Here is a 19,418-nt window from a genome sequence, read left to right as displayed (position 1 = left end):
ATCCACTTGACATTCTAATGCTCAAGGCGCAACTTGTGCAAAAGATGAAATACATGATAACTAGAAAAAGGTACAATAGATACGGACATGAAAGGTAATGGTAATCAATTATAGTAATCATAATGGTAATGTTATCACTCAACAGTGAATGTATGTATGCATGTATTCTGGATTGATATTTAAAAAAAGATATTGTAATTTATGAGATAAGTTTGAATATTTTAAGAGGTTATTTGTTCAAGCACATTGAAAAAGAGAAACAGGTGCAATCTCATAGAAACTATGCTTCTCAATCTATACATTCTTCTTTCTGTATGATTATCATACTCAGTTTCTCACGATCTAAGCTTTACTTTGAGCTTTCCATCTTCCTATTTCTGTCTCCCTCTTATTATAAATACAAAATTGTAAATGCTTCCTTCCTTGCTTGTTCTCTCTCCTATCCATCGTATCCATAGTTTCTCTGCCTTTGTCTTATGACATTTATTGGTCTCTTCCTCCCCCTCTTTCTATCTTTCTCTATCTCTCTCTTGCCCCCCTCCCCTTGCTCTTTCTCTCTCTCTCTCTCTCTCTGCATCTTTGTGCACCTCTTTCTATTTCTTTCGCCAACTCCCAACTCTATGAATTTAAAAAAAACATGACAAGATAGAATGTTTAAAAGTAGTAAAGAAATCTGATTTTATTTCTCAAAGAACTTGTCACATACTATAAATAATTGTACATTTCCAGTAAACATGTAGTCAATTTTCATAATATATTTCTGGCAATCTTTATTTTATACATATTCATGGAAATTATTTCTTGAACAAATGGCCATTTTTTTCTATGTGTAGATATGAAGTCAAATGTACAATTGTTCTTGAGGAATAAATATTGCTCATTTTTGTAACCTGGATACGATTGAATAAAATGATTTTTAAAAACATTGGCTTTGTCATCCATTATTTTCTTGTGTTCAAATCAGGAGTACTGAACTTAAAAAAGACCAATTTGCTGTTTCTCAAGTGTTGCAACAGATCATATGATTTTAAAGTAAAATCTATCACTTCAAAGAAATAGTATCGACTACATGTCCCTTTTATACATTACATTGCCAGTAGTTTATGAAATAATCTTCATTATAATCCTTTCTAAGGAGAAGGCTAGAATAGAAAGTGTGCCCCCCAAAAAATTAAACTCGCAAGAGATTACTGACAAGATTTAAAAGAGATCAGGTTGCGTCTAGCCAGAATAAATGCAGAGTTGTATCATGATAAAATGTTCAAGGTCATGCAAGTAATGTTTTACCTTCAACTGTTTTACTTAATATATTTCTAATATTTGCTTCATATATAGGCATGTAACATGTTTTTGCCTACTTGATCTATGTAAGAGCTCATCTTAGTTTTATTTACTCTTGTGAAGAAAAACACTTTATTCTATGTAAAGTAAGCAGAGATTGCAAACAAGCTATTAGTCTTATTCAAGCTGACCACTATAACTAGGTGAAAAAAAATCCACACCACACCAAAAACACACACAAGACACTTTTAACATTTACAATTTTAAACAGGTACTGTTCATAAAAACACACACTCAATATTGCAGTAGAGATTTCAAGGTATTCATAAGTACTTGACATTAACATAAGATACGACAATAAATAAAACTGGAGGGCAGAGAAAAGAGAAAGAACCTTGGAGTGATCTATTTTCCAGGAGAACCACCACTGGGTACTAATCCATCTAGCTCCCTCTTGTGTCCAGTTTCTGCTAACCATATCTGTTTGAGAGGAGAGACAAACATAAAGATAAAAAAATAAATAAACATAAATGAGAAATCTATCTAGAGGGACGTAGTTCATAACAAATTAGTGCATGGATAGTAACAATGATGGATTTGGGAAAAGATGTGGCAAAAGACAGAATATAGAAAGAGAGAAATGATAACTTCACACCAGGACAAAAGTAAGACTGTCAGGCTATGTGATGAATAGCTGAGATTTGATGGTGAGATGCAGGGAGTGGAAGAGGTTGAAAAAGTAAAGTGTACGCATTGTACATGTGCAGTATATCCCCAAATGAATTTACAACAAAATTACAGAAAGATACAAATATTACTGAATTTGTAGTGACATTGGAAAGAGGGAGATTGAAATGTAAAAGTGGGGATGAGAGTACTGGAAAGAAAGAGAAATGTGTGACTGTAGAAGAGACTATAAAATTGAAATAAACTGATACAGAGTGCATGAGAGAGAGAGAGAGAGAGAGAGAGAGAGAGAGATAGAGAGAGAGATTGAAATGTAAATAGACAGTAAAAGAGGGAACATTACAAAGTAAAGAATTCAATTTTTACCTGGAATTTGTTCTCGACTAGTATTTGGAATTGTTTCTTCTGCTCCACGTCCAGTCCAGCATCCTTGACCGCTTGTTGCCAGTTGTTGATCTGACCCTCTCTGTCTACCAAGGCACGTTCATAACGAGATGGAAGCCCACCGGGAATCTCCTACAAGATATGACAGATAATTAGAAATCATACTGTTGAATGCCAACACAGACACGCATATATGGGACATGTATTGAATGTTCAACTTAACTTCTGTTTATAGTTTAGGGCTGTCTTACAAAGAGTTGATATCAACCGCAACTTATTTGCGATTGATATCAATCACAACTATGTACATAAGAGATAGGAGACTACTAACTTGCGATTGATTGGAGGACTTGCGATTGATTTGGATCAATCGCAAGTCTTTGTAAGACGAGGCCCAGATATACAAAACTATGCTACATGTACAAGCAGTCACCATCTATGAATTCATTTGTCCTCAAAGGTTGTCCATCACTTACATACCATTTGGGACATGATATAATAGCTAATCAAGCTTCCATGTGAACTTTATGTAACTTTTCTCTAGAGGATGTGAAAACGATTATCTCTCTTCAAGATGACCTTTCTACTTTATACAGGATAATGCAATGGGTAACACATCAATCAATACCACATAAATTATGGAGAAGAATGGTATTTCTCTACTCACTGCAGTAATTCCATCCATATCAAACGGAATGACAAATGTGAAGAACTCCTTTGGTGACATACATCGGTGGACAGGATGCTCTTCCGTGTGATCAGGACCTAGCCAGAAACAAAGAAAGACAAATTATGAAATATTTACATCAATATGCTGATTGGAAGAGAGTTGGGGTGCTTGTATGACCAAGGGTTAGTCACTTTCTTCAATTCCCAGCCAAGGGAGATGGGGCCGGTAGAGGGCTTCAGGAATGAAACTCAATGTTTAGATAGAGCTCTTCATCATCTCAAGTTCTTTGAATAAACCTGAAATAAATGTTCCACAATTTAAGACACATAATTTCTACATTGTGTACAGTTAATATGTGGAATTTCTTTTTTTACACACAGTCTCTAACTAATGGTTCATGGATGAATTTGGTATTTAGATGTAAATGGCTCAAGGCTCTAAATTTACTGAAGCTCGGAGCAGTAAAGAATTATTCCCAAGAAACATGTCGCCAAACTGAGCATGGTGGGAGGGGTCTATTTACTTCAACTTAAACTTCCAAGTCCTTTAGGTTGAAGTACATGTAGTGCAACATTACCTATTTTCCTACTACCCTGTGTTGTCATGACAAAGACTGCAGACAAATAAGATTCCACTTACCAACACAAATAGGGCTGTTCCAATGGTTAGGTTTCTCTGCTAGTCCCACTGCAGCCATATGCTGATGTAACATTGCGTAGTGTGTGTGATAGGGAGCTAGGGTGATGCTATCATTACCTCCCAGAAGCAAGGGTCTTGATGGAGTCAGCATGTGTAGAGTGCATAACGTTGAACCACTGTGAGGGATGGGGTTCAAAAAGAGATGGAAATTTACCTTGACCTGAAATATTGGGTAGATTTTCACTGTGTGGAAGCAGCTATATCTAATCAGATAGGCATGGAAATGACTACTGGTATGTAATATGATCTGTCCCATAACATGTTGGATACAGTTTGATTTTGATTTAACCCATTGCCTACTGAAATCGGGTGGCCACTGTATTAAGCCTATGGCAATAAATAAATTTAGTAGTCAACATGTTTTCAACAGAATCCAGCATAAGCTATTTACGGTATCAGTAATCACCAGGACAAAAAGAGTATTGAGTTCTGGGCCCTCTTTCATAAAACTTATCATCAATAACAAACTGTCACATTCCTACAACAAATTTACTAACAGTCAATCAAATGTAAGGATTTCAGTAGCTTATAACAATTGTGTGATCCACTTATGAAGTTGGTTGTGTGATTTGAATGTAAAATAACACCCGCAGCAATCGCCTATTCCAAACCAACTCATGTCATAATTCAATCCATGTGAGCTTCAATCCACATACAGAAATAATGTAGCATTCAGGATATGGCTTAATCATGTTTAATCTTCATACCTGACAGAGAATCTGCCAGCTGCTGCTATGACAGTGACATGCTCACATCCCACAAGATGTACAGCCGTTTCTACTGCACCCACTATGATGGTAGTGTGACGACACTTCTCTATACTCACAGATCTGAAATAGAGATTGATTGGTAGAAGCATTACTGAGAGGATGATTGGACTGAAGCTTGATCAAATTTGAGTCATATTGCCTTACCATTCATAGTTTTTTTTTCTCCATAAGTACAGTAACAGAATGTTAAATAGATAAAATAGTTTTACTTTGATAAAAACTGAATGACATTCTTCAGCCTGAAACTTTCCAATGCGTTTTTCTAAGCAGCTTGAGTCAAATTTATGCACAAGTGAACTCCAAGTTAGTACCTTTTAAATATTTAGATTTTCATCATAATTTCATTACTACTGATTGATATTATTACAGAAATCGACAAACAGAGAGAAAACATAGAAAGATTTACCTGACTGGAGATAAGAGATAGATGAATGCATAGTGACAGCGATGGATTTTGATCCGAGAGTCTACAAGAATTTGAGAGCTCTGCAGGAGAAGAAATGCGAAATTAACAGTCGTCAACTTTCAGTTCATTTTATCATTCACTTCAAATCTTTGACATCATGTGACAAACTTGGACAAAGATGTTGCATTCATATTCCAATCTAGACTTCAACAATAAAGAGTCTAATGACACGCTAAATACATATAAGTAGAGACCATCTATTTTAATTACATACAAACTTTCCCTATGTCTTACAAGAACCCAAGTCGTTAACATTCTTTACAGAATCCTCAGTCAAGTTGATTACATTTTCTTCATGGTTTCAGCAAGTAATACAAATAATAAGATATGGGTCTTACCTTCGCTAATGTCTGCTTTGAGATTTGTGAAAGAATAACCAACTGGGAACTGAATAAGAGAAAACATGCAATCATTAAACTGTTATTCTGTACCCCACAATTGTCACAATTCATGAATAACACGGTTTTGTCATGTTTCAGGGTAATCAAGTGCATGTGCAAAGACATATCAATTGCTCTTCAAACTTTCCGAATGTTCTTAATTTTCCATATTTATCAAGTTGATATAACATTTCTTCATAAAAATGAAATTCAATGCCCAAAACATTATTCCAAGAATTTTTTTTGTTTAAACACTCATAAAATGTATTGTTTTCAGTGAAAGATTTTTTCTGCAGGATTAATGTGCTGATGAGCTGCATGCTTCTTCAAGATTTTAACACCATAACTTCCAACACTGGTAACATCTACCACAGTAGCATACCTTTTGGGTGCTTTATTGCAGTTGGTTGCCACTCTACCCCTCTTGGCACCATCTTCACCTGATATGGGGCAAATTGAACATAGGAGAAATTAGTTTGTAGTTTATAATCTGACAGCACATCATTCTGGGGCTCTATTTATATAGAAATACAGAATGAATAATTTAACCAAAAAACAACAAACAAACAAACAGGAATCTGATACAGAATTTGTCTGTTTCATGATGATAATGAACCTGTACCTAACTGTCTCAAAGACATGCTTTCTGGTTGCATAAATAAGAATCAAGAGCAGATTTTAATACTGAAGTTTGAAAAACTCATTTCCAAACTTTCATCAATCACTACATCTAGTATACCCTCTTCCCCTCAAAAATCCTCCCTAGCTTCACTTACCTGATGACCACTGTAGTCTATGTCCACTTGCTATACAGCCTGTGACACCAAAGGGGCTGTTACAAAGACTACTCCTCAACCAAGACTCAAAGGTCTTGAAAGAAAAGGCTTGAGTAATCTGGAATAAATTTCAAATAACAAGCTTGAAATGTAAATTCATTAGCAGACTGATAAATAGGCAAAAGTTAAGTAACACATAAATTGTATTGATGATGCATTGTGCATTGTGTTATAATAGCATTGGAAATATAAAATATATATGTAAGGTATAATTTACAAGACACTACACTAATATATTTGCTCCCTTGCTTCATGTAGATATTATTTTGGTGACGAGCGGAAAAAAAATCAATTAACTTGTTGGCAAACGAACAAATTCAGTCACAAGATATACAAGGAAACAAAGAAAGAGAGATCTCACCTTCGAATATCCACTCTTGGCCTGTGTTTGTTGGTGCAATGCAACCTGATGGACGAGCTGTACACTCCTGTAAAGCACAAATCAAGACATGAGATAAGATTGAATCTATGGATTCTCTACTGTATATTCATCCAGGAGGAAATCAGCTGTACTCTGTATTCTTTTCCTGATCAAACCCGTTTGTGGTTCTGTCAATGTTACTTCACTAACTGCATTTTACTACTGTACATATATTTCAGCCTCAATATAATATTTGCGCTGATATATCCCCGCTTCTTCCTATAACAACCTTGATTATTCTGCTGTGTAGTGGGCTTCACTGGCTAAAGAGAGACAATCAAATGGTATTCACTGAATCTACAGCAAACAGAAAGAAATACAGCAACAGGTTACAAAAAACAGCTTTAAAATGTGTTGCTTTCTTTTTGCACAGCCAAGATTTAAATTTGTCTACATTCAAGAAGAAAACAGGAGAATAAAAAGCACTACTAACTTGTTTTTGTTCACAGATCCTTCAAAGAGCAGCCCCAGCGCCTCAACAGATTGGACAGAGAGAAGAACATCATTAGCTGTACTTGAGTAGGAGTCTGCTTCAGCTAAGAGTCCTAAGATATCACTCAGATGATTCAATACAAACACCTGCTGGTTGCTTTCATCCACACTCTGTAATGAAAGAATTAAAGACAAGATGTAATGATCAACATTAACGGACTATGTGAAGAAAGGAGCATAATTTTTCGGTGGTTGGAAAGGGGGTAAGGCATAGGACCACACTGTAGCAACCATATTAATATCGAATGTAAATATATGAAATCAGAGATGTGAGAAGATAAATTTAAAATATAGCTTTGGGTTATAGAGTTGTGATAGAATAGTATTCCTTTGGAAAGCTGTTCAGAAAATTTGTACTGGAATCCAGAAATAAATTCAAATTTCAAATTTTAAAAAAATTACGGCAATGAATGCTCTGAATTATTCAACTTCACAAAACCTATTCATAAAGATCAAGAGTGTAGGCATTAGCTGCAGAGCTCTTAATGTAAGATTAGCACCAATTCAAAATTCTTCTATTTAGTAGAAGACAACTTGCCTTTGTTGAGGAACCCAGTCCAGGTGATGTTCTGCCATCAATGTCAGGGGATGGGGATCGCGCTCGAGATGGCCATCTGGTAGATTCATTTGTTAAGGACAACTACCAGTTCTGTTTATCATGCTTCAACATTATTCCCTATTTCTATTCTACTGTCGTAGAGAATAGGACAAGATCACAAATTTGAAAACAGAAGCCGATAAAAGCCTAGTCCTCAAGAACAGACTTTAATTGTATCTTAGGACAAGCCTAACCCATCTCAACAACAGCAAGTACAGTATATGACCTCCATGTAAATAAGGTTCTGGGTACGCTACACTACAGTGGTATAAAACTTTCACAGATAGTGAACAATGTCTATTTTCATGGCATCAAACTTCTCCTATTGTATCAGCAAGCTCTGCTGCATATAGATGAGAAACAAGTGAAAGAAGAAACTCAAGGAAATGGGACAAGATCTGAAAGTCCAGTCTACTGCAATTCTGGTAGCACCTCTCTAGAGCAACCACGCCATTTCTGGTTCATAATCAGGTATGCTGCTCCACAGGTAATAAGGCCAGGTGTTATATCATACAAAAGAATATACATCATGCAAATGATAAATTGTAAAGGATACTCTTCACCAGAAACAAGTGATGATCTGAGAGATATCTTGTGCAGTTGTTGGAGGTACAGATACAGCAGGAACTGCAGGGTATCAACGCTTTGAATATTTTTCCACGTATCTGCATCGGGAAAGAAACAGTTTTCAAGTATTATTAGGCCATCAAATGATCATTAAGTAGCTGAAGTGTATCAGATATTTCACTGTATTTTTTTCCCTGCTATCTAGGAATACATTATCAATATCATCCTCACCAATACCATCATTACCATCATCATCATTTTCAACATAATCCTTACGACGACCATCATCATCATGTGAGGAAGGGGAAGTTTTGTTTGTACAGGAGTATTTCATGTTGAACTAGACACACAATTTACTGTATCTTAATGCAGGAAAGCCAGGAATGTCAATGGTCTTATATTTTTATCTTCTAAATTCCAACACTGCAGATCAATCTCACTTACCAATATTCTTAGCATGGCGAACTGCATCTTGTCTACGTTGTAGCCTTTCTTCAGGGCTGTACTCACACAGCATATCAAAGCCCTCAAAGTACCTAGGGATAAAAATACAGTCAAGAATCCAATGTATAAGATTATTGTCTTTTATTAGCATTTATTTTAATTTCATAAATTTAGGTTTAATTACATCCAAAATAATAAATGCATACTGTTCGAAAAACCCCAGCATCTCAACATATCTACATGTACATTAGTTAGCAAGCATAGGCTCATAGTTTTACTCTAAAACATAATTGTGTCTCAAGGGAATTATTGATATAAATACAACTTTCCTATATGTTCCCAATAAATATGTAGGATCCCTTTTGTTGCATTTTACAATGTTACCCAATTCCCACATCCATCAATTCTCTCAATAAAGGCATGCAATATTATGCCAATTGTAAACTTTACGGAGTTGGGATGGCTTGCAACAAGCAAGAATAAACAACACAATTGACAACATTCTAGACTGATCGACTTACATCCATGCCAGATCCTCTAGCATGCCAAGTTTGTTGCAGGCAATGTGCTTCCATGTGGAGTAGGCTAGTCTTGGGTAGCCAGCTTTTCCTTTGTTTTTAGCATATAGAGCTATCTTCTTGAGATACTGTGTGTATGAGTTAACAAAAGAAGACAATTAAGACATGCATGTATTCTGGAATAAATTAAAATCATAACAAGACTAGAAGGAAAAAAAGAAGCCTGGAGATTAGCAAAAATATATGTCTTCTATAACACCACCTTATGCTCATTATACAAACAAACTAAATTCATTATCTTTTAAACAACTCATTGCTACAAGACATGTTACTCAATGACCATTTTTGAAGAGTAAATATCTATCAACATTCATACCCTTATAACAAGTCCCAATATCAAGAGCAGTATCAAACACAAAGTAATTGAATTGGACAATTTCCCTGCATAGGTTTCACTAGACCTTAAAATATAATGTTATAAATTTATATTGCACATACCAGTAATAGTTACAACCAAATTAACTATGCACTTTATATACAATATGTTAGTTACATAAATATAAGAAAAATAAAACCCTTTAAGAAAAGGTAGGTCTTCAGAGCGGTGTTTTTAGTATCAATACACGATATATTCCTAGCTGTTAAAGGAACAGAATTCCATAGAGGAGGTGATGATATAAATTACTTTATGAAGGACCAGCCACCATACATTAAGAAAGTTTAACCTTTACATGACTGGCACTAAATAAGCATCAAGTCATCAACCCTTTTAAAGTTTACTTACATGTAGACTGAGCTTAGGATGAGGTGCCACAGGTAGGATGCCGATATTAAAGGTATCAAACTTCAACCACAGATTAGCAGATGCATGTGCCATGATGATGGTGCTCTTTTCCCTTCTCTATGGGGCTCTGTTTTCTGCAAAAGATATTTGGATTTGCAAAATTGCAATTTAAATATGAAGACACAATTTGAATGTACATTTTGAGTCTTCAGAGATTCTTCTACCTTCATGTTTCATATTAAAACAAAAATTAACAACATCAAATAAAACAGGGGATGAGAATCAGAAAATTAACTTCAAAACGTACATAAAATTACAAGCAGTATGGACTATGGTTAGATCATGGTCCATGTGCATGGCTAGAGTAATAATACTTGATTTTCTTTTCTTATTTATTTATTCTTACTTTCTTGTACTTGATGTTAACCTCAATCTTTTCACTTGTGACAAGATTGCTTGAGTATTAGACTAATTGCAGTAGTTAGCTCTCATGATATGACAAGAGGTGCTGTCAATCACCAGAATTAGCCTTGAGTTTTATGACCACCAGGCCTTATCATGTAACGTAGACCTCTAGTGTGTTTTCCATCCATTCCCCCCACATGGTAAAGTCACTATTTATCTCACTTTTCCGACACCAGAAGACTCTCGATAGACGAGGGGGTAGACATGTATTTCTTGATTGGCCAACGGGCTCGCTGCTGTGTGCAGGCCAAATACCTGTACACACGTTAATGATTTTTATTATCCACCAAGTCTGGTGTCAGCGAATTATGGCCTTCTGTACAAGGAAACTGACGAGTGACTCCCTTTAACATGCAACATTAACCCTCTAACTCCATGGAGCTCCCACGCCGATGCATCGGCGTCGGAGCTCCCTGGTGTTAGCAACCACCCACTGAAGTCTCAACCGACAGACAGAGAGACGGAAACAGACACTCTTGTATTGTCATGACTCTACTCTCAAAACAGCGTGCAAGTGTACGATTTATCGTCATTGGAAGCAATAAATGATATCTCAATGAAAATATGAACAAAATCTCCGATTATAATGTTTTACATACCAGTTCCAACTCTTGATTTGTACGAGAAATTTCAACCGATTTTCTAGATTTTATTGCTACGGTGTCTTCAACCCAACAGATGAATTGAAAAGAGAGCAGAAACTAGAACATAGAACTTTGAGTTTGACTTTGAAGCGTCGAACAGATCAGAGAGAGCAATCCGGTTTAATTTGTCCTGGAGTCTCGTCAGCAAACGTGAGTGAATTGATGTGAAACGGTAAATATCTCTGAGTGTATCTAAGATTCAATGATAAATAAGTGATGTAATAAGTGATAAATAAGTGACCCTGGACAGCTGTCAACGTAGCTTTTTGGGTGCAACAAATTCAAGATTCAAGATTTTGTGCGAAATTTTTGGGCCATGCAACTGCAAGGCCAGGCCTAGGCCAGGCCATGGCCTGGGCATGTGCATGGGCCATTGCCATTGCCATTGCCATTGCCACTGCACTGCAGTGATATTTGCCCATCTTGAAGTTGCACTGGCATCTTCTTCTTCTTCTTCTTCTTTGCTTGGAATAGGCTTCCTCCAGTTTGGAGAACTGCAGTTGATGCAGGTGTTGGTAGTACTATACAAAGGATAGGCAGGGTTATGCATCACATACATGTGATGTAAGGTCTAGGCTAGTGGAACATTAACTAATAACGTGGAGGTCAAGTCAAGTATGAAACTGAGAGAGAGATTGTGAAAGAGTGAGGGGTTGATCCAGTCGGAAAGAGAGGTGTGAGAGCAGGATTTAAGTAGCGATAGCTTTGTGAAGCATTTACCCTTCGTTTTCATGATGTCAATGATTTTTTTGTTTTTGTTTGACTTTGATACAGTTTTAGCTGTATAGATTTCTAGGCGCTAGTGTAGACCTATACTTTCGTATCCATTTTTTTTTTAGCAGTTTCATATCCATTCTTAGCAAAGGAATTTTAGCATAAGTTTTTTGCTAATTCTAATCATATTGATTTGTATCGCATTTTCCACTTGAATTTGGATCACATCCATCATCGGGAAGCCTCCGTTTAGGGCTTCGATGTCGACGTCGTCACTCAGTTCCGTCTCTACGCTATAGCTCTGCACCTCAAACTGAACCTATCAGTCAAATTATGCAAACTTCTCGTATGGTTTATGATATTGTGCATGCAGAGAAAAGAGTTGGGTTGAATGAATTTGAAAAAGAAGTTGACTGTTTAGTTTAGGAAAAAGTGAAATACTGTGGATGTAGTCCGGGGGACCGTTTCTCGAAACCGTCATAACTACAAGATCAACGACATCTCGCCACTGTCACGCAACTTGTCAGCTAAGTGTTTCACGAAGCCGTCTTTGCCAAGATGAGCGACAACTTCCGCGACAAGCGAGTTGTCGCTGCTCCGAACCCGTCATATCTTTTTAATTGCTGTAAAGCGCCATCACAAGTCAGTTTGTTGCCATTCCATGGGCCGCGAAATGGACGATTAGTTTCACTATCATTTTGAGAAAAATAAAGACGAGTTCGGTACGTAATTCTCTGGGATGCGAAATGCAAATGTACAAAAGTGAGAATACAAATTATACAGAAACTTTAAAAAGCTGAATATAAACATTAAATCACAAATCATTAAACTATAACATATAAATAAGAGAGGTAAGAATGTTACACACCGTTTTCCATAGTCGATCCATAGTCTTTTCTTAGGATACCGTCATACCTTTGGGGCCTATGTGTATTATTATTTCCTCTCTAATTACTTCTTTCAAATTATATTTTCAATATCAAATCAATTATATAACGAGTATTTATGAGACTCTAGAATAAAAACTGGCTGAAAAAAGACATTTTGCCTAAAATTCCTCGTCACAATAAACAAAAAAGTATGTATTGATAAACTATCACATTACGGTATCCTTCAACCAACTTTTGATTCGACTGTCGAAAAAAACACTCACCGGTTTTTCTTCAATTTAAGAATCTTTACAGAAATATGCAAATCGTTTGATGATGTAAATATGATAATGACACTATTTATTATTTATTTTAGGAGAATTTATATGTATATATTTCTTTTTGAACAATTTTAGCCCCAAAACTTGTTTTGGGTTATTCTTGATAAATCAAATGGATCCTGACAAAGACTATGTTCTTGAGCTGCTAGCATCGCGATATATCGATATCATGTCTGTCATGGCTTTGTGAAACGGTTTATCCGCTTCATGACATCTCCGTAGGTCGCCGACAAAGATATGACTGTCATGGAGTTGGTTTCGAGAAACAGCCCCCCAGAGGCCAGTTTCTCAAGACTTCTATTAAAGACAAAGTCTATAAAGTGCATGGGCAAACGAGCATTAAATACTTGATGCCCCAGAAGTTAGATTTCCATCAATTTTTTATACAAATTGTACAAGTTGTCTAATTTCTTTCCCTCTCTCTCTCTCTCTCTCTCTCTCTCTCTCTCTCTCTCTTTGCAGATGGAGCCACACGATATGATAGCTATCACAGTGAATCAGGGAACTTCTATGATAGACTGCATTTTGTTTCAAAAGCCAACTCCTGATGATGTCAGCGCAACAGATTCTTTCGCCTCGTTTGACCTGACCCAAGATTGTCTGAACTCCAAGTCCAACCAAATTCCCAAATCAGCATCCTCTGGACTTTCTTCATGCACTGAAGATGGAAACCAAAAAGACTCTGTGAAGGAGAAGTGTATTTCAGCACAGGAGTCGGCAAACCAAAGAAACATTGTGAACAATCAGAACAATGAACAGATCAGAGGAGGAACACAGCATGACAGTAGGCCTACAATATCCACCAACGCTGAATTCATACAGCTGGGAACAGACATAGATCCAATACTGGCATCATGTTTTATGTGTGAAATGAGACATTCCCAAGTCTACAGACAACTCTTTATGAAGAATCTTTGCACATGGTGCTGTTCCTCCAAGAGAACTACAAAAGAACAGAAGAGGTCAACTGGTATCAGGTTGGCTCTGCATTTGAGACAGTCTAACTTATTCAAAATGGAGGCAGACATTCGATGGTAAGGAAACAGCAATATGAAAGAAAAGATAAATGACAATCTTAAAATATCTTAAATCAGTTTTATAAGAAGTTTTTAAAATATTTTCTAGACTAAATAATATTGTCTTGCGTAACGATTCTCGTATTTTAATACATAAGCCAACAAAAAAAATGTGGTAACATTACAGAATGGCACCCTTTAGCAGAGCTTGCTCTAACTTTTAGGGAAGTGAGAACGATAGTTTCTAGCACGCTTAGTCTTACAGCATTTTTCAAGAATCTGTGGTCATTACTCATTAGGTCATTTACCCCCTGATCATAACCATAGTTTTTCCTTGACCTTTCTTTATAGGAGTGTGAAGATGTTACCCCTGTGGCTTGCCCGTATTGCCATGGAAGATTCCTTCTCCTGGCTGTCCACTCTAGGAGGAGCTTACTCTGCCCTAGGAGATGACTTCCAGAATTTTGTAAGTTTGCTTCATCTCTTTATTATTCATAACTGTTAATATATGGGGTAATTGTTAGAAACCACCTGTGAGGCTGTGACCTGTCTATTAAGACCTAATTTTTTGTTTCCATCTTGCAGGGTTTCTTGTTGAAGCCTGTCATAAAAAGAGCCTGTACAGAAAGACCATGTGCTCATAAAGACCATTTGTTTTGTTTCTTTTGACTTTGAGTGGTCTTTATATAGAGATTTCTCTCTATTTTAACAATATTATAACATCAGTAGTTGTCTAAATTTTCCTGAAACCCTTTTTAGTCCATTTCTCTGTTTTGTTTATAATGCTTGTCCTTTAACATTTAATATTTTAAAGACAGAAAAATGATCAGATAAATGACAGATGTAATGAAATGTGAAAATATATCTAAAGAATATCTGTGTTGAGCAACCTTTCATATTTCATTCATTTAGGCAGAGAAGGCAGGCAGAGTTTCTATCCGTCAGATGAAGCTAGCCTGTCAGATTGGTGATCCCATCTTACTAGCTCGCTGCAGGGTCTATATGGCTCAGAGTCTCATGCAAAATGGTTACATTCAACATGCCATGTTTATTGTCAGGTAAGAACTGTGATAAATCTAGTTACAACTTAATCTTATAAAAATCCAAATGCAACTCTTAATGGTAAACAAATTTCTCTCTTGCTCTCTTGTTCTCTCTCTCTCTCTCTTTCTCTCTCTCACTCACTCTACCCATCTCTCTGAAACGATTGTGCACAAGAAGCAAAATTCTTGACCCAAATAGGAAACAGTTTCATAAAGGTCATGGGGTCAAATTTTCCAAGCATGTGTGTATTTTGAGAACTGACATCTTGTGAAATATGTCCTCCCAGTTCTCTATCCCATGGCCATGCTGTTATCTTAGAATACTAATTGTTATCCATGAGGCATTCTCCCCACCTTCTCTTGCCTTTGTATTGTGTGTTCAAAAGTACTCTGTTTTTCCAACTGTAACCTTCATATCTTCATTGGAACTGTGATCCGTATGCTTTTAATATCACACAGGGCACAATATCGTTTTGCCATATCCCTTGGTGAGAACACGGACCAGCGTCTGATTAACATGTGCAGAGGTGTGTGGAGCATCATACAGTACATCCATATACGGAAGAAGGAGAAACGCAGAAAGAATGGGGTGGGACTACATCGTGAACACGGCAAGGCCAGATGACCCGCTGCACTATGAGATGTTTGTTCAGAGGTGGTTGTGTTGATGTATAACAGCTCTGATTACTTTGACAGTTGATTTGATGTTGGTATATGCAATGGTTGAATACATGTATGTAAGTGCAATTTTGTAGCCACATCAATAATGTACATCGAGATGGTCTTTCTGGGTTTGAATAGTAAATACGTGGCTAGCGAGAAAAATACTTTGTTGAGATGGTGAGAGATATTGCCCAATGCCAGCCCGAAAGTATACAAATTATTTCCTACTTGGCTCTCAGTAGATAATTGCATGTATGTGTAGTTTGAAATTACTTTGAAATCAAGGGTAATGTTTTTTTTGTCATGAAATGGTTGACTTGAATACCTACTGACTGTTCAAATGGTGAAAGTCTTTATGAAATGATATCAATCAAAGCTCTTCTGGTTTTAGCAAACGTTATCCAAAGTGTATGGCCTATCCATAATGCTGTATTGTCTGCTGAGAGCGAGAAGGGCATTAAGTCATATCAGAGTGCACTAAGTTGATGCCTTTGTAGCTCTCAACACACAGTATCTCACATCCAGATTATGATTAAGAAAGTAATAAAAAGCTAGAATAAGGCAACACAATAAGAGATTTCTTTGGAGAAAATATAGGAATGATTGGCAGCTCTATTGTATTTGAACAGGGATGTAAACTAAGTTCAATCATGCGTACAGGCTTCCTGATATTCTTGCTTTTCTATTAAGACAGGGAGTATTTTAAAGGATAATACCCAAAGACATAATTGTGATTACTGCTGTATAAATATCTATTAATAATTTAATATCTAAATATGAAATGGGTTCCAAGAATGTAGCCAATAAGAAGTATCGAATGCCACATGAAAACTTTTTGCCCCCTCATATACTCATAGGGAATCACGATAAACCCAGGATGTACTGAATATAAAGCAATTCTGATGCTCATCAGCAGTTAAATATCTTGTCTTGAATTACTTGAGTTACTTGAATTGGCCACCTTTTGTGCAAAAAGCACATTCTGGCTTCCTGAGCTAAAATCGATGGGTACATCAGGCCATGAGGCGATGGCTGATACCGATTGGATCATCATGTCTTACGTCATAATTGTCGGGCACAGCTCTGACAATGCTCTAGCCCATGTCCATCTTTATACCATATGGTCCTTCGTCGTTAGGGGCTGGATTGACGTAATGAAATGTCGATGCTCTGGCATAATCATACACAATAAGAAGTCTGACTTCACAGTCTTGAAGTGGTAGACGATGAAGACCGAGTTCCATTAAATGGGGGATGTCGTGAGCCGTCTCTGGTGTTGGTATGTGCTCTCTGTTTGCAAGCATAATATCTCTCGTGTAGGCAGGCGGGATATCAATCCTGTATCACTGTTAGGCCTAAAACGAAATGTCCTGGGTTGGTTGGTCAGATTGTTTCCCCCCCCCTCAAAACAGCGACCGTCGCCCCCAAAGCTTTAAAAAACCCGGGAACTTTGCCCAAATCTCCCTGGTTTTTAGCGGTGCAGTGCATGGTATTCAATTCAAATTTTATTGTCCAATTATTGGAAATTTGTTTCGTTTGCATGTCAATACAAAAAATTACAAAAATCTTCTCTGGTAAACACACTTGCAAAGAACTCATTCAGAACTTTAGCCTTCTCTTCGTTGTAACATACTAACATGGTTGCTACTGTTAGATGCGTATATGAGATAACTCAAATAAGACAAGCAGATGAATCAAGTTTGAACTCAACATGGTACTTTATTCAGCTTTCATTATTCACGTGTATTCTTATGCTGCTGAATCTAGCAGCTCATTTCTGATTCTGCATTCTATGGTATCTTAGAATACTACATCCCTCCCCATGTTATTTGAAAACATGCATTACAATGAGAAAGCATATTGTGACATAAAACTGAAATTAAATCTTCTTTAAATTTAACCAGAACAATGTTTTCACTTGCTGTGTGAACTGTTTTCTTTCCTATGTAACATTTGTATGTGTGGCAACGACTATCAGGCGTATTTCTCATGATCGCCCTAATTGAATGTGTGAAACTATGTACACTTATATACACTAAGGATCGAACACTTTGGAGACTTACTTTCAGAGTAAGTTTCTTCAGATACAAAGTTTTCCTTATCAACCCTGAACGACTTTGAATGGTATAACTTTAAAACTTTACAACAGCATGCAGCCCTGAAAACAAACATGGATTGTGTTTGAAAACACAAGTCAAAAGTTAAACATTTTGAATAACTAAACACTAAAATGGCTAAACTATTGAATACAATGTAAACAGCCTATTATTATAAAATGGCTAAACAATTGAATACAATGTAAACAGCTTATTATTATAAGATCACTTACACATACTGTTGTAGTTTGTCAGTACGCCCAAAAGGCATGCAATCCCATAGGAAAGTGAAAAGTATGCCGCAGACCTGCCGCAGACCTGCCGCAGATCTGCCGCAGACCTGCCGCAGACTTTTAGTCTGCGGCAAAGAGTATGCCGAAGTATGCGGCAGAAAGAAATTTTGCTGCAGACTTGCCGCATACCAGTATGCCACAGGAACAGTCTGCGGCTGATCTGCGGCAGGATGAAATTTTGCTGCAGACTTGCCGCATACTAGTATGCCACAGGAACAGTCTGCGGCAGATCTGCGGCAGGATGAAATTTTGCTGCAGACTTGCCGCATACTAGTATGCCACAGGAACAGTCTGCGGCAGATCTGTGGCAGGATGAAACTTTGCTCCAGACTTGCCGCATACTAGTATGCCACAGGAACAGTCTGCGGCAGATCTGCGGCAGGATGAAACTTTGCTCCAGACTTGCCGCATACTAGTATGCCACAGGAACAGTCTGCGGCAGATCTGCGGCAGGGCGAAACTTTGCTCCAGACTTGCCGCATACTAGTATGCCACAGGAACAGTCTGCGGCAGATCTGCGGCAGGATGAAACTTTGCTCCAGACTTGCCGCATACTAGTATGCCACAGGAACAGTCTGCGGCAGGTCCGCCACAGGAAATCCCATTAAAGTCTAATAGGGCCAATTGAAACCAATCATCTCATGCATATTCATTATTACTTTACACGTGTGACAGAAAAATACATTTATCATGATTTGTTAAGCAAATTAAGACAATGCACATCATTTTTGTGATTTCTATTTTCCTTTTGCCATTATTAACCAATAGATTATTTTGTCTGATCATGTTACAATTACATTCACGTTTAAGCAATAGATATATTGATTACTAACCAAGAAACTATGATTACTAACCAAGAAACAATATACATATTTAGTATATATATGTGTACGAGCCTGTGTCACTTTAAATGTTACTCTTGAATACACTTCAAATGATCAATGTGATGAAGTTAATACAATTGAGAATAGAATATACCTAATTGGTAATATCGATATACATTGGTATTACCTAATTGGTAATATCGATATTGCCAATATCGATTATGAAGTATCAATCAGTTTATCACTGGTTCTTCTACATGCATACTTTATTGCCATGTACTGGATATGAAAGAGTATGCGGCAGGTCTGCAGCAGGTCTATATGAGATATGAATATTCATGACGAAGAGTCTGCGGCAGGTCTGCAGCAAGTCTGCGGCAGACCTGCCGCAGACTCTTTATCATACTGATAGAGTATGCGGCAAGTCTGCAGCAAGTCTGCGGCAGACCTGCC

The 19,418-nt window shown here is 37.0% G+C and overlaps 2 protein-coding genes across 3 annotated transcripts; one reads left to right on the top strand and one right to left on the bottom strand.

The window, feature by feature from the left end:
• Positions 1 to 653: 653 nt before the first annotated feature.
• On the bottom strand, positions 654 to 11,182 carry LOC756117 (TBCC domain-containing protein 1). The gene is made up of 17 exons (XM_030991420.1): positions 11,062 to 11,182; positions 9,998 to 10,131; positions 9,217 to 9,341; positions 8,696 to 8,787; positions 8,241 to 8,349; positions 7,625 to 7,700; positions 7,028 to 7,197; positions 6,535 to 6,601; positions 6,114 to 6,231; positions 5,720 to 5,777; positions 5,296 to 5,344; positions 4,898 to 4,977; positions 4,429 to 4,551; positions 3,662 to 3,837; positions 3,020 to 3,117; positions 2,335 to 2,484; positions 654 to 1,761 (listed from the first exon to the last, which is right to left on the bottom strand). Exons 2-17 carry the CDS (start codon positions 10,088 to 10,090, stop codon positions 1,687 to 1,689), a joined length of 1,659 nt encoding a protein of 552 aa, XP_030847280.1. The 5' UTR covers positions 10,091 to 10,131; positions 11,062 to 11,182; the 3' UTR covers positions 654 to 1,686.
• On the top strand, positions 11,183 to 18,113 carry LOC100893631. 2 transcript variants are annotated; one of them, XM_030991422.1, is made up of 5 exons: positions 11,183 to 11,256; positions 13,493 to 14,064; positions 14,398 to 14,512; positions 14,959 to 15,104; positions 15,549 to 18,113. In XM_030991422.1, the coding sequence occupies exons 2-5, from the start codon at positions 13,493 to 13,495 to the stop codon at positions 15,712 to 15,714; spliced, it is 999 nt and encodes a 332-aa protein (XP_030847282.1). In that variant the 5' UTR covers positions 11,183 to 11,256; the 3' UTR covers positions 15,715 to 18,113. The 2 variants fall into 2 exon arrangements, with proteins under 2 accessions (XP_030847282.1, XP_030847281.1); XM_030991421.1 differs by having other exon boundaries at positions 11,190 to 11,278.
• The last annotated feature ends 1,305 nt before the right edge of the window (positions 18,114 to 19,418 follow it).

This window comes from Strongylocentrotus purpuratus, unplaced genomic scaffold (genome assembly GCF_000002235.5).
Source record: "Strongylocentrotus purpuratus isolate Spur 01 unplaced genomic scaffold, Spur_5.0 spur5_scaffold_2, whole genome shotgun sequence".
In the NCBI taxonomy this organism is placed as follows: Eukaryota; Metazoa; Echinodermata; class Echinoidea; order Camarodonta; family Strongylocentrotidae; genus Strongylocentrotus; species Strongylocentrotus purpuratus.
The sequence above is the reverse complement of the archived record's forward strand: the minus strand, read 5'-3'. Positions and strand labels throughout refer to the sequence as shown.

Bases quoted from the DNA above. Each gene is read 5' to 3' on its own strand.
- LOC756117 (XM_030991420.1), bottom strand. From the start codon at position 10,090: ATGGCACATGCATCTGCTAATCTGTGGTTGAAGTTTGATACCTTTAAT. The intron at 5,345-5,719 runs GTATGCTACTGT...TCTCTTATTCAG, and splicing joins TGCAATAAAGCACCCAAAAG to TTCCCAGTTGGTTATTCTTT. The intron at 1,762-2,334 runs GTAAAAATTGAA...CCTCTCAAACAG, and splicing joins TAGTCGAGAACAAATTCCAG to ATATGGTTAGCAGAAACTGG.
- LOC100893631 (XM_030991422.1), top strand. From the start codon at position 13,493: ATGGAGCCACACGATATGATAGCTATCACAGTGAATCAGGGAACTTCT. The intron at 14,065-14,397 runs GTAAGGAAACAG...CTTTCTTTATAG, and splicing joins ATGGAGGCAGACATTCGATG to GAGTGTGAAGATGTTACCCC. The intron at 14,513-14,958 runs GTAAGTTTGCTT...TCATTCATTTAG, and splicing joins GAGATGACTTCCAGAATTTT to GCAGAGAAGGCAGGCAGAGT.